The 14,345-nt window shown below is 39.8% G+C and overlaps 1 protein-coding gene across 1 annotated transcript in view; it reads right to left on the bottom strand.

The window, feature by feature from the left end:
- The window catches only part of atp11b (ATPase phospholipid transporting 11B), a 107,838-nt gene that overhangs the window by 38,777 nt on the left and 54,716 nt on the right, over window positions 1-14,345 (bottom strand). Inside the window, exons 20-25 of the mRNA XM_057842338.1 lie at window positions 5,764-5,866; window positions 5,344-5,489; window positions 3,681-3,740; window positions 2,778-2,905; window positions 549-687; window positions 111-134 (exon numbers count right to left, since the gene is read on the bottom strand). Of these exons, the coding sequence (XP_057698321.1) occupies window positions 111-134; window positions 549-687; window positions 2,778-2,905; window positions 3,681-3,740; window positions 5,344-5,489; window positions 5,764-5,866 (600 nt within the window). The remainder of the gene's footprint in view (window positions 1-110; window positions 135-548; window positions 688-2,777; window positions 2,906-3,680; window positions 3,741-5,343; window positions 5,490-5,763; window positions 5,867-14,345) is intronic.

Below are 14,345 nucleotides of genomic sequence, written 5' to 3'. Positions count from 1 at the left end.
GAAACCTTTCTGGTTTAAAAAAGAAAAACAGCAGACAGAAAAAATGGGTAGTCCCTAATTGAGTTTCACTCGCCCCACAGAGAGCTTTCAATTGTAGAGCTGATGCTTACCAGTTGCCTGTTAGCTCGCAAGATCTGAAAACATGCACAGCATGAAGGGAGGTGTCAACGAAAGATGGCAAGAGAAGATAGCGAGAAAAGTCAACAAGAGTTAGTATGATCAGACTGCAAACAAGTACAAGATGAAATGAAGAAAATCAGAGAAAGGTTAAAAACTCAAAAAGGCAAATTCAACTCTATAAAGCCATTTTGTTAGCGAAAATCACCAATCAGAGAAATAAAATATAAGGTTATAGAGAGTTAGAGTACAGTGAGTGACTGCAAAAATGCCATGCAGATATCAAGAAAATCCAAATAATTGCTCTCCAGCATTGCTGTGGTGTTAATATTTACCAATTAGGAAGACAAGCAACAAACATGACATTAAAAATATTGGTTTGCATTTATGAAAACTAACAAAACTAAAACCTGCAAATTGATGACACACACCTGTCCATTGCCCATTAGTGTGGTGTCTTCGCCCATTAGTATGTAGGATCCAAAGAAAAAGACAAATGCATGAGAGAATCCTAAGATAGTCCAATACAGGAACGTCCGGAAAGATAACAGAGCGTTCCTGCTGATGTCTCTGGAAAGAATATGGAAACAAAGCTTTTTAAAATATTTTATAGAACATTCTTCAGTTACAATGTGTACCAAAAAAATGGAAAATTAAGCAAAAGTCCATTTACCAATATTACTTCTATTTGTTTCAAAAAGTCAAACTTGCATGTTGTATAACTTCACACACAATCAAAAAGCGCAATGCCACAAGCCTAATTTTCTTTTCAATTTTGATGATGGTAATGATCAACGACTGGAGACAAAATGGTGGACAAGACTCCGGCGTCCTAACGTCAAAATCGTGGAAGTCGAGTAAGTCGTAACCCGGAGACTACCTGTATTGTTTTGTGAAATGCTAGATTTGGATGGATTTTTTTGGTCTTCCTGCAAAAAAAAAAAAAAAATTCAAACAAATGAAGGCTTGAAATAATTTGTATGATGTGCATTATTGTAACGTACAAGTTCTCTTTCTGGAAAAAAAAAAATATTCAAGTAAATGGTAAAATAGTTTATTTTGTGCACCCTGGATGTCAGTAAGATACAAACTTAATCTTAAACTGGGGAGGGGCACTGACTGTATTTTATTATTATTATTATACACAGTTAATCTATGATTTGACTGTCACAATAATTGTTGATATACAGTACTTATATTAAAGATGCACCGATACAGTATTGGCGGGGCGGCCGATCCAGCACTAAAATGGTGGTATTGGTATCGGCGAGTACCAACAAATAGGGCGCTGATACCATTTACCTGTCCAGTATTATAACACTTGACCACAGCCTTCTTTCCCCTGACTCTCACTACACTCAGTGTTGCGTGATCACATGTGATCAATTTGCATGCTAAGCAGCTATCGCTATTGACCTGCTCCAGACCAATGAGAGCGGGCCAATAGCCGCTCTTAACCAATGCCGGGCAGCTTTTTCATATGGAGATACAGACATATACACACAAACTAGGAGAGGAAAATGTCGGCGGTCTGAAAATATTTCAGCATAAAATCTCTGAGTACAATGGCTGCATGCAAGATTTGCGGCCTGAAAGTTTCCAGAGGTGGAGTTAAATCGGCCATTTTTAATACCTCAAACCTGATAAAACATCTGAAGACAAAACGTGAACGAACACAAAAAGTTTGAGAGGAAGGGGGCTGGACCGGAGCAACAATCCCTGGTCAGTTCACCTCGTCTACTTTACTTTTATTATCTTTTACTGAAAGAAATGCCGCAGTAATTTGAGACCTGTTTCAAAAGTAGGGTTGCCACCTTTCAGAAATAGAAATAAGGGACGCCCCCCCCCCCCCCCCCCCCCCCCGCGCCCAAAGCCGTACAGGCGACGAAAAAAAAAGGGACATCCCCGAAACTCCTAAAATGCATAGAAATGTATCTATTTACATATATTCCGTATTGGTTCAATACAGAACGCAACTTTTACCATAATTTCCAATTCGGAACGATTCCTTATTTCAAAGGACTGGTGGCAAGCCCATTCAAAATTGCCGCAGAAGTAAGCAAAGTAAGCTAAGCTAAGTGGCTAAGTGTGTGTGTGTGTCAATGAGGGAGTCTCACTCATGCGCTGTTTGCATTTGTGCGTAGCTATAGATGGAGTTATGTCGCTGCTGGTGCCCAAAGAGGGGGCTAATAGAGATTGGTCAATTATTATTACTTATAATTTCATGAAAGTTGCACTGCTTGGCCTTTGAAAGCCAAAACTCAGGGTTTAATTTTTTTTTTTCAGTTCATTCATTGTACTTTTACTTTTTTACTGTTGAGCTAGCATTATACATGTTTTAATTTCACAAATTTAGCGCTATTTTGGCCTTTGAGAGCCTAAGGTTTATTTAACTATTGTCACCCATACCAGGTATGCAATAAAAAGTTCTACTGGATTCACTTTGTATTAGTTTTTTTCAAGTTTTACAATGGTAAGTAGCAGCCTGACAAAGCCACGATAGCAATGATTTCACATCCAGGTATGTAGCTCTTCATTTATATATATTTCAGACGAAGTGGTATCGGTATGGTATCGGCCGATATTGCAAAGCCACGTATCGGTATCGGGGCCAAAAAATGGTATCGGTCAACACTAATAAATATACAAATATACAGTACCTGTACAGGACTGGTTTACTCTGAAGAACATGTGGATGAACAAGTTGTTCAAACAGACTGTACACCAGGATGGGCAGTGAGGTAAAGCAGATGTTGTACAGTGTTAAATAAACACTGTCATACAGAGTCTGGAAAAGAGTCAGAGTACCAAAATCATTTTAACATTACTGCCATTATTTAGAGCAACCTTGCATTCTTAGTACTTAAATATGAATCAATGATTAGGACATGTCAATAGGTGCCATTCGGTAAGTTATATCACTTTTTATACAAAATTCAAATTGTTTAAAATGTCTTTAGGTTCAAGTTTAGGGTACATAGTAGGGATGTACCCCATCAGTTTACGTGATCGAAAATCAGGCCGAATCGAGTAAAAGGATCAGGTTTTTAATAATAAACCAAAAACCTAAATAATTGATAGTCACAGCCCTAAGTGTGTCTCATATTTGATGAAGGAGCAGAGGTCCCCAAACTCTTTTCTCTGGGGGGCCACATTATAGCAACTGAATGTGATGGAGCGACTGGGTCAGGCAGGGCGCATAACATAGAATATTATGACTCAGAGCAAGGTGACCACCATCAGGTCGGCCAGCCTTTTTGAGAGCAGAAATGACAAAAAAGTCATATAAAGGAATGGTCTTGGCTTCATATATGATCAAGTATAAATAAAAAATGTTTTAATTACATGGGGCAGTCTGTTCTGGAAAATTTACATTAAAAGGACACAGTTCTCTAAGATAATTGCTGGGAAGGAGGTACTCTAATGAATGTACCGATGACCATGAGCTATTGAAGGAAATATGGAATTTTTACTGAATGTAGTTGGGACCTAAGTAAGACTTTTCTGGCATTGTGCAACATGCAGAATCATTAACAACAACATTCAAAAGAGAAACTACTTACTTGTTGTGAAAACAGGCAGAAGAACTGGTATAAAAATTGGGGCGTAGTAAAACACACATTCTGCAAAAAGAAAAAGAACATTGCATTCAATTGACTTTAAATTAAATAAGGAATTGTATTTGCAAAAATATGCAGGCATGAAAATGGGTCAGGGGTTAAAAAGGTGAGAAGGGTGTGGAGGAAATACAGTATGTTCCGGTACACAGTACAACTAGGGCTGTCCCAAACGACAAATTTTCTCCCGATTAGTCAGCCGACTATTTTTACGAATAGTCGACTAATCTAATAAACCCCACCTTTTTTTTTTTTTTACTAATTTAGCAATGACATTTTCTATGACGCTTAAATTCTTTATTAAAGACTAAATAAACATATAAATAACAACAATAAATAACAAACAATGAGGTCAAATGCTGATAGAATTAACTAGTGCAAAAGAGACAGATTCAGATTCAGAACACTGATTTCGCCTTTCCAACATTATTCAAAACAATTCTTAAAAAAAAAATACCTAGCATTAATATTATAGTATAACACTATATATAATAGTATGATCATTGCCAATCAGATTTTTCACGAAAGGGTGTCATTTTAAAGCTATTTTTAGTGTAGAATCTGAATTCTGAAGTATGTGGGATTAACTCCAGAAATCGTTATTTATATGACGAACATGACGTGCTTTTATTTTGAAATGTTCACCGGAAGTTCGCCAAACCACTAACAGTAAGCTTTACACTCCGCAAAAAAAGCTCTTTTTGTCTTTGCATGTGGTGTCAGTAATTATTTTTTATTTCTTTTCGTTTGCAAATGCTGTTTACCAGAGATTTTTCATTTTTGATGTGTCACCTTTTAACCGCAAGTTCGTGTTTTGGAGAAGACTGACAGTGTTTTATAGCAGGCTAAAGTAAGTTGTCTTTTTTCCCTATTAGCCTCAATGTAGCAATGCTAACGTTTACAGTGTTTAGTATAGATGTGCTTCCTTATTTTTGTATGCCTGAACTTTAATTGTACGGCGTGTTGATGACCAAGAAAAATCTGTGAAAGGAACTGTTGTTTCATATGCCATCAGCACGCGCGCACAAATGCATGCACGCGCGAGCGGCGATAAAACGCAGACGTAAATATTACTGCCCTCATTTCTATGTACCGTGCGATAAATGGACTCATTGCATATCATGACAGGCTTAGCAACTTCAATAAAAACATGTCATTAGTTAGATAGCTGGACTTAACAATCTATTAGCTTGTAATTGTTTCCTGTCGTCTTCCAAAATTACAACTGGGTGACGGTGCTATAGATGTTCATTCACAGCCAACGTGCAGCCAAGCTTGACATTGAAGAGACAGGACGCAACAGTATACCCTCATTTGTTTCGTTGAAATAAGTCAATGTTTTGGCCACTCTGGTGCACTTTTTTTGCTTTATGCAGCTTTCCCCGCTTGCATACCAAGCGTCTGACATTAAAAAAATACCCTCCCCCCCTTAAAAATGTTCTCCTCGGATCTACACAACTCACGTAGGTCACCCTTTTTGACTTTTCTTTTTCTTCTTAATTGTTTTAGAATTGGTTTGACGATGATGAGCGGGTCTGCTAATGTAGCAAAATTCATTAACTTAACAAGCGATGGACAATAGAAACATTGTGTTTTTGATAAATCTTACCTTGTAGAAAAAGTATTGTACAAGGGTAGCTATTCGAATGTAGTAGAAGTGACCGTGGACCAGCAGAAGTTTTGCCAGAAATCTAAATCTAGCAATTGCATAGTCACTGTTCCTCACGGCCTGGCGACCTTCTTTTCCCATTATTCCTGCAGCGATAGCCAGAGACACTGAGATTAGTGAACAGATTCCCAAATTGGGAGAGAGTCAGATTAGAAGTGTGAAGATTGTCTGGTCAGAAATACAGCCAAAACTGAAACAAAAAATACAGGAGGCAGATGTGTGCATGCACATGTGACAAAGATTGGACCGTTTCCAGCAAACATAGTCAAATAGCTAAAAATGTAAATGAAGAGGCAATGCTGGGGGAGAGGAATACTCTGTGGAGTAATTACGTATGGAGAGTATATGGCGAGTGTTTACCAATGCCAACATGGGCTTCTTGAATCATACTGACATCATTGGCTCCATCTCCAATAGCTAAGGTGATTGGTTTCTCTGGAGAGCTTTTTAGAAGACGCACCACCTGGATAAAGCACACACCAGTCGGACCAAAAAGATAGCTCTAAGTTCCAATCATACAACAAAACACACTACAGTAAAAGCGAGAATTGTTAGTATTACGAATGTCACGATCACATATTTTTGCACCCGGGTCCAAGTCACCTGTTTTTGAGAATCTGCCGATACAGAGTCTGGGTCAGTTTTTTTGTTTTGTTTTTTTTTGAACAAAAGTTCCAAACATGTACTTTTGACAGTACTTCCTCTTTCGCATTTTCCATTAGTGTTGCGGAGTATAAAATGTATATATTTTTTTATCTTTTTTTTTTTAATCTGTGGATTATTTTGTTACTTTTTAGCCCTTAAAAAGTAAAAATAATAATAATAACAATAATAATTAGTCTGAATAATAATGGAGAAAATTAACATTGCGATATAAGTATAATGCCAAGGCTCCACACTTATTTTTTGCGTTGGTTGCAATTAACTTTTTTCTTCAGGTCAGAGTTATTTTCATCAACGATGAAGATAACGAAAATATTTTGCCATCGAACAATGATGAGCTAAAAACGAGTTTGGGAGATTTAAACATAACGAGATGGATGCCAGTTATCGTCTAACGAGACGAGATGAAAATTCGCCATAGTTTCTGTCAAGTTCACAATGTGTGATATTTTCTTATCGTATATGTAGTTAGTACGCATCTTAGCTGTGTTTGGTTGTGTCACTCATGTGACGTGCTGCACCTCCCCCCGAGCCCCTGCCCCACACAAAGCCTTACTCACAGGCTGGTGAGTACCGTAATTTCCAGACTACAAGCCGCTACTTTTTCCCCCTCATTTTGACTCCTGCAGTGTGTGCAATGATTTGGCCAATTTATCTATTTTTCTAACTGCCGCCAGGGGCACTCGAGCATGAAATGTGAGACACGTGGAATATATGTGTCGAGGAAGACGCTAGTTTGGACGATTACCGATAATTTAACTTTGTGCTTTGTGCATAAATAAAAGTAGCAGACCCTCATCTTTGTGCATGAGTAAAATTAGCAGACCTACGTAATGGAAAACGCTAGAAGAAATGCATATGACGCAGCTTTTAAGTAAAAAGCAACCGAAGTGGCTGATCAAGAAGGAAACAGAGCCACTGCACTTAAGCAGCCATCAAGAGGACAAACTCAATTCTAGCCGTGATTCCCGGGGGCACAACAAAGTGTTTGCAGCATCTTGATATAAGTGTGAATCGAGCATTTAAAGTGGCACTCCGAGTTGAATGGGAGCTTGGATGACAAGCTGCAAGAAATCGTTTACCAAAACTGGCCGCATGTAAACAGCAACTTTTGCACAAGTCTGCCAGTGGATCCTGACAGCGTGGGGCAGTGTGAAAAAAATCCACCATCACCAACAGGTTTCGAAAAGCCGGTCTGCTGTGTGACGAAGAGGACAGCACAAGCTCAAAGGTCAATTTTCGTCATTATGAGAGACATTGAAAGCGACAATGAAAGAGAGACTGAGAAGGTGCGTGGCGAAGTGTATCAGCCTATTCAAATCCGATACTGAGGGTGAAGACTTCCATGGTTTCAGTGCATAGGAGGAAAATGAAGGTGGCCAACAAAGACTTTTATGTTTTTAATAACTGGCCCAGTTAGTGCTGTACTGCTGTGTTGCTGTTATGTACAGTGGGGAGAATGAGTATTTGATACACTGCTCATTTTTCTGGTTTTCCCACTTGCAAAGCTTGTAGAGGTCTGTACTTTGTATCATAAATTCTCTTCAACTGTGAGAGACGGAATCTAATACAAAAAAACAGAAAATCACGTTGTATGATTTTTAAATAATAAATTTGCATTTAATTGCATGAAATAAGTATTTGATACATCACAAAAATCAAACTTAATATTTGGTACAGAAACCTTTGTTTGCTATTACAGATACCAAATGTTTCCTGTAGTCCTTGACAAGGTTTGCACACACTGCAGCAGGGATTTTGGCCCACTCCTCCATGTAGATCTTCTCCAGAGCCTTCAGGTTTCGGGGCTGCTGCCAGGCAACACGGACTTTCAGCTCCCTCCATAGATTTTCTATCGGGTTCAGATCTGGTGACTGGCTAGGCCACTCCAGGACCTTAAGATGCTTCTTACGGAGCCACTCTTTAGTTGCCTTGGCTGTGTGCTTTGTGTCGTTGTCATGCTGGAAGACCCTGCCACGACCCATCTTCAGGGCTCTCACTGAAGGAAGGAGGTTGTCAGCCAAGATCTGGCGATACATAGCCCCATCCATCCTCCCCTCAATACGGTGCAGTCGTCCTGTACCCTTGGCAGAGAAGCAGCCCCAAAAAATGATGTTTCCTCCTCCATGTTTCACGGTTGGGATGTGTTCTTGGGGTTGTACTCATCCTTCTTTTTCCTCCAAACACGACGAGCCGAGTTTAGACCAAAAAATTCAATTTTGGTCTCATCCGACCACATGACCTTCTCCCATTGCTCCTCTGGATCATCCAGATGGTCAGTGGCAAACTTCAGACATGTCTGGACATGCACTGGCTTCAGCAGAGGGACCTTGCGTGCGCTGTAGGATTTTAATCCATGACGGCGTAATGTGTTTCCGATGGTTTTCTTCGAGACTGTGGTTCCAGCTCTCTTCAGGTCATTGACCAGGTCCTGCCTTGTAGTTCTGGGCTGACCCCTCACCTTCCTCATGATCAGTGATGCCCCACGAGGTGAGATCTTGCATGGAGCCCCAGAACGAGGCAGATTGACCGTCAACTTGAACTTCTTTCATTTTCTAATGATCGCTCCAACAGTTGTTACCTTCTCACCATGCTGCTTGCTTATTTTCCTGTAGCCCGTCCCAGCCTTGTGCAAGTCTATTATTTTATCCCTGATGTCCTTACACAGCTCTTTGGTCTTGGCCATTGTGGAGAGGTTGGAGTTTGTTTGTTTGAGCATGTGAACAGGTGTCTTTTATACAGGTAACAAGTTCAAACAAGTGCAGTTACTTCCGGTAATGAATGGAGAAAAGGAGGGGTTCTTAAAAAAGAACTAAGAGCCGAAATATTTACTAGCTGGTAATGTATCAAATACTTATTTCATGCATTTAAATACAAATGTATTATTTAAAAATTATACAATGTGATTTTCTGGATTTTTGTATTAGATTCCGTCCCTCACAGTTGAAGAGAATTTATGATACAAATTACAGACCTCTACATGGCTTGCAAGTGGGAAAACCAGCAAAATCGGCAGTGTATCAAAGACATGTTCTCCCCACTGTAACTGCCTTGTTGCTGACACTATCTAGAAAGAAAATTTTGAAAAAAACTATTTCTTTGTAAATATCTCATGCTACTATGTGGGCACACGCAGCTTATAGACAGGAGAGGCTTATGTATATACTGTATGTACAAAATGGTTTTTCCTTTAAAAATGTACTGGGTGAGGTGCCCAATAGTCCAAAAATTACGGTAAGCCCATTCCAGGTTCCTTTTGTGAAACGTGTCAGGTGCTGCTTGGTAAGTGTTGTTTTCTTATCTTGGCTATGCCATGTTGCTTTAGCCTTTATAGGTTTTTATTGAGTGATCATCACACACTAAACAAACTTGTAGCACTAGCATAGCGTTCACATTAGCATTAGCATTTAGTGGACTTGGTGTCTTCTTAAACTCTTGGAAAAACTTTTTACATACACTTCGTGGTGTCCAGGTGAGTTTATTTAATTGCAAATAGTGTGCCATTTTCCTGCTGAGTGCCAGTGTATTTTCATCATGAAGATGTTGATGTCCTTGTAGACTCCACAATTATGTGCTCGTCTGTCAATGTTCATTCCAAACTGTTGGAAACTTTTCATTTATTTATTTATCTATTTATTCATGGTCTAAAACTTTAGATGTTTACATAGGAAAACATTTTGAGAATTGTTGATTGAAATTAGACATAATTTGAGTTTTCGTGGACTAAAACTAGAAAAAAAACACATTTTGAAATAACTAAAATATGACTAAGACTAATTAGTATTTTCGTCTAAGGGGCGAAGATGAAAATTAAAAGGGCTGCCAAAAACAACACTGCTTCAGGTTCACGAACACAAAATGTAGGCGTATAGAACTCTGAGGTGGACGTGCTATCCACTGTCCTGCCGTGCCGCCTTCATAATGTGAATTATTTTATCAAGAATAACGTAGAAAAAAGCTTTTCTTTCTAAATGCTTTGAGTGAGTCCACTTAAATTCACTCACGCTTTGACACCCGTGCTGCCGAGAACAGCCTCTCACTTGAATGAATTGCCAAAGACGGGTGTGTAACAAACTAAACGATGATTGACACATTTGAAGCCTGATCGTAGAGATACCGAGCCATCACTCGCTAGTTTAAAGCTACAAACCTGTCAATTATCGTTAACTCTAAGGGGCCGTTTACATGGTGACTCTCCGAGAAGACGAAAAATTTCAAATGTGCATCTACATGGTTTCGTTTCTATTCGAACAATGTCGCAATTCCGCATGAAAACGATGTAGTATTCATGCCAGGCCCTAGGCGGCAGTGCAGATTTACAAGGTGATAGCGAATGATGCACTTTGACCCCGCGGGGCTCCTCAGCCCGGAAGAAAACATGCCCGCCCATTCGAAGCAGTGGCATTTTCCTTTTGCTCCAAAAGGCACAAAAATGGAAACATTAAACATATTTAAATGTAAAAATATTATTAAAACAGTAAATTAAAGCCGGCGTTCCGCCATTTGCAGTTTTTATTGTTAAATAGCACCGCTGCACACGCCCAATGTGACATGTACGAGTGCTGACGTTATCGTCGCGGGTCCTGCGCGGCAATAGCCTTTGATATGCATGCGAAGCAAGCCCCCCTCATTCCCCCGCAATCGAATTCTTCCACTTTCGAGGCAGGATTCAGAATTTTGCGTCTTCGCCGACACCATACGCGAGGCGACTCCGCAACTCAGTTATTGCGTCTTTGTGTCGCAGAGTCGCCATGTAAACTGCCCCTAAGTACCAACAACAACTGCACCAGTGAGCAAGAAAAGCAGCAGGAGGAAGGGTGAGAGGCTGTAAGAGCATGAAGCAGAAAAACAAATGTATCTTTTAAATTAAAAACCCGATCCTTATCACCCAATTCCGATCCTCTAAAAAATGGCGTGATCGCCCCAATTTCCAATCCTGTGTTTTGATCGGGACATCCCTATTAAGGATAGAGTATTTTATGTAAAGTCCAGCATTGTACTTAGTATACACTGAGTGCCCATAACACTATAACAAAAATCCACTATTAAATGAGAGCCGATCGATATAAGCTGCAATAAATACAATTCTAATGAAGTGAAGAATGGACATTGTGTTAAACATAAATAAAAAAATAATTCAATTAATTTTGATCATGTTCAATCTATAATTGAATACACTACAGAGACATTTAATGTTAAACTGATAAACTTGCTCGTTCTTAGCAAATAATCATTAACTTGCCTGCAACACATTTATAAAAATCTGGAACAGTCATGTTTACCATGTTTATTGATAAATCACATTCTTTGGGGGGTTCAATGGGTTGGGGCCATCTTATCTCACTGATGCTCTGGTTCCATACCGCCCCAACAGAACATTCCGCTCTCAGAATGCAGGTCTACTGGTAGTTCCCAGGGTTTCTAAAAGTACCGTCGGAGCTAGAGCCTTTAGCCACCAAGCCCCTGTTTAATGGAATCAGCTTCCAGCTAATATTAAAGAAGCCGAGACAGTCTGCACATTTAAGATTAGATTTAAAACGTTCCTATTCGACAAAGCTTATGGTCAGGCTAGTTGAAGTCGGAGTAGACTCACAGTTTAGTCTAAGCTGCACTAAAAGCTATAATGCTGGGGGAAGTACAGCCACTGAGTTCTATCTCCTTTTTCCTCACTCTACCTACCACTTGTCCGACTTTATTTCTATTTTCCAATGTTAACATCTAGTTGTCTAGTTTCTTCATCACTAGTCACCCGGTGTCCCCTTTCCCCCCTCCCCAGAGCAACCTCCTGACTGTCCGGACCCCTGGCTGGATGGATGTCCTCGTTGCTACCCCCGTCTCATCTGGCTAGATGGACCTCTTCTTGTTCCTTTACTCCACTGCATCTTTACGGACTGTAACTTTGCCTGCTAATTCCCATTAGCAGTCCTGGGGCTTCCTGTCTATCCGTCCGGGGAGTGGATCTCTCCTGACTGTGGTACTCCCCAAGTTTCTCATTTTCTCCCAAAGACTCTGGACTTTTTGGAGTTTTTCCTTGCCGACATGGAGGGTCTAAGGATGGGGGATACCCAGGACTTGAACTTTATTTATTCCTCTTTGTTGCTTCATTTGCTGTTTCTGATTGTGTATCATATTGCCTCTGCAAAGCCCTTTGAGACAACCTTGTTGTGATCCAGGGCTATACAAATAAAATTGAATTTTTAATAATATTCAACAGCCGTTTGGGAACCGAAGACACTAATTGTTGAATCTCTGTACTGTAGATGGAATTCTTTCTCATTTTTGCTACATGTAAAGCGGCAACTTTTCCAACAGTCCTGGGTCGCCTGCGTTGTATTTTATGCTCCATAATGTGCTGCATATTTTCAATTGGGGACAGATCTGAACTGCAGGGAGGCCAGTCCAGTACCTGCACAATTTAAATTTAAAGCCAATTATTGTAAAAAGTGCAGAATGTGGTTTGGCATTGTCTTGCTGAAATAAGCAGACGCGTCCATGAAAAAGATGTTGCTTGGATGGCACCATGTTTCCCCAAAATCTGTCTTTACCTTTCAGCATTATTGGTGCCCAGTGTTGTCGTTACTGTAATCTGAGTACGTACTTGCTTTCAGTAACGAGCAATCTAACACATTCATTTTTCCAAACCAGTAATTTGATTAGTTTCCTTAGTGTCTGTGCGTTACTATTTTTTGATTGCCTCATCATGTATCTAAAATGAAGAATACTGTAGTCATGTACAAAGACCATTTTGGATAGAAAATGTTGCTCTTGAGTTTGTGAGTGACATCACATGTCACGTTTTCCCATCTGAGGAAAAAAACAAAAGGGTCGCGTGTATTACCGCTAAGACTCTCCCGTCATAATGACCTCATCACAACGTGAACAATCAATGAAAGAGGCAGGAGCGATACCACAAACGGCTGCTTTGTCTCACTGGAAATACAGCCATTACTTACATTTTTGTCCAGATAGGATGAAAAAAATATCTTAGTGCGTTGCAAACTTTGCGCTGGCTCAAAAACACTGTGGACCACTAAAAACTCCACATTCAATTCAAGGAACCACTTGGAATTTCAGCACAGCACTATTCAACTCGAAGCAAAGCCTAAAGGTAACGAGAGCACTTCTACGGTTTGTAACCAGCCTTTACGTACATTTTATAGTTACAGTTTATAACCATAGGCAGAGTTTGACATTTGTGTGTGTGTGTGTGTGTGTGGGGGGGGGGGCATGTTGATAGACACACATCATTTGTGTGTTTTCTATATTTTCACTACTATTTATATCGTAAATTCTCACTCAATATATCAAAACTATGAATGAACAAGTGGAATTATGTACTTGGCAAAAAAAAAAAAAAAAGTGAAATAACTGAAAACGGGTTTTATATTCTTTCTTCAAAGTATCCACCCTTTGCTCTTATTACTTTTTTTGCACAATTTTGAAACTATCAATGAGCTTCAAGATGCAGACACCTGAAAAGGTTCTCACTTCCCCAAGCATGCCTTATCAGGGTAAATAAGTGAAATTTGATGCCTTTTCAATGGCGTTGGGACCATTATTTGTATTGCAATGAATGAGGTATGCCAAAACGTTTGGCCTGTATTGTATATTAAGAATGCAACAATACTCGGTTTTATATTGAACCGTTCAACACGATGTTTTCGATTCAATACGCAAAAACATTCGATCCAAATGAAAAGCTCCCAAAATGTGTTTTCCAAATTTATTTTTGTCGTCTCTCTCGCTAAAATGTCCAGCGCAGCTTTGAATAAATAAACTGCCGCTAGCAGCCCCCTCGTCCACTCCTCCCCCAAACTGAATGAAAGGTGGGAACTGTGGCGCACGCGGATCCTTACTCGTGAGGAAGGCCGAAATTTAAGGAGGTGCTGGTGTAGTGCAGTAATGAGTAGACGTGATTTCTGTGGCGTTTGTTAACTTTTTTTAATGCCCGACAACACTCGCGCACGCGCACACACTAGATATCATCAAATAGCAACCTAGATGTGCTACATTAGATCTCCCAAGTCCCATGCCATTAGCTGCGTGAGCCCAGAGTGATCATGGGACGCGTAGTCCATATACTACAGCGATAAATTATGACTGAATGGAAGTTAAGCAGGCCAAATCAATCCATACCAGTGACTATAGATAATGCTTCAAATACTGTTAATTCAGTACGAAACACAGATGGACTTGGGACCACAAATAGGATGTTTTGCTCATGTGGTAAACATAGCTGCTAAGAGAGCTGTAGCAATCAACAGTGTGCCCCGCCTCAC

Source organism: Corythoichthys intestinalis, chromosome 7, assembly GCF_030265065.1.
Source record: "Corythoichthys intestinalis isolate RoL2023-P3 chromosome 7, ASM3026506v1, whole genome shotgun sequence".
In the NCBI taxonomy this organism is placed as follows: Eukaryota; Metazoa; Chordata; class Actinopteri; order Syngnathiformes; family Syngnathidae; genus Corythoichthys; species Corythoichthys intestinalis.
Note: the sequence above shows the minus strand (reverse complement) of the source record. Positions and strands in the feature narration are given on the sequence as shown.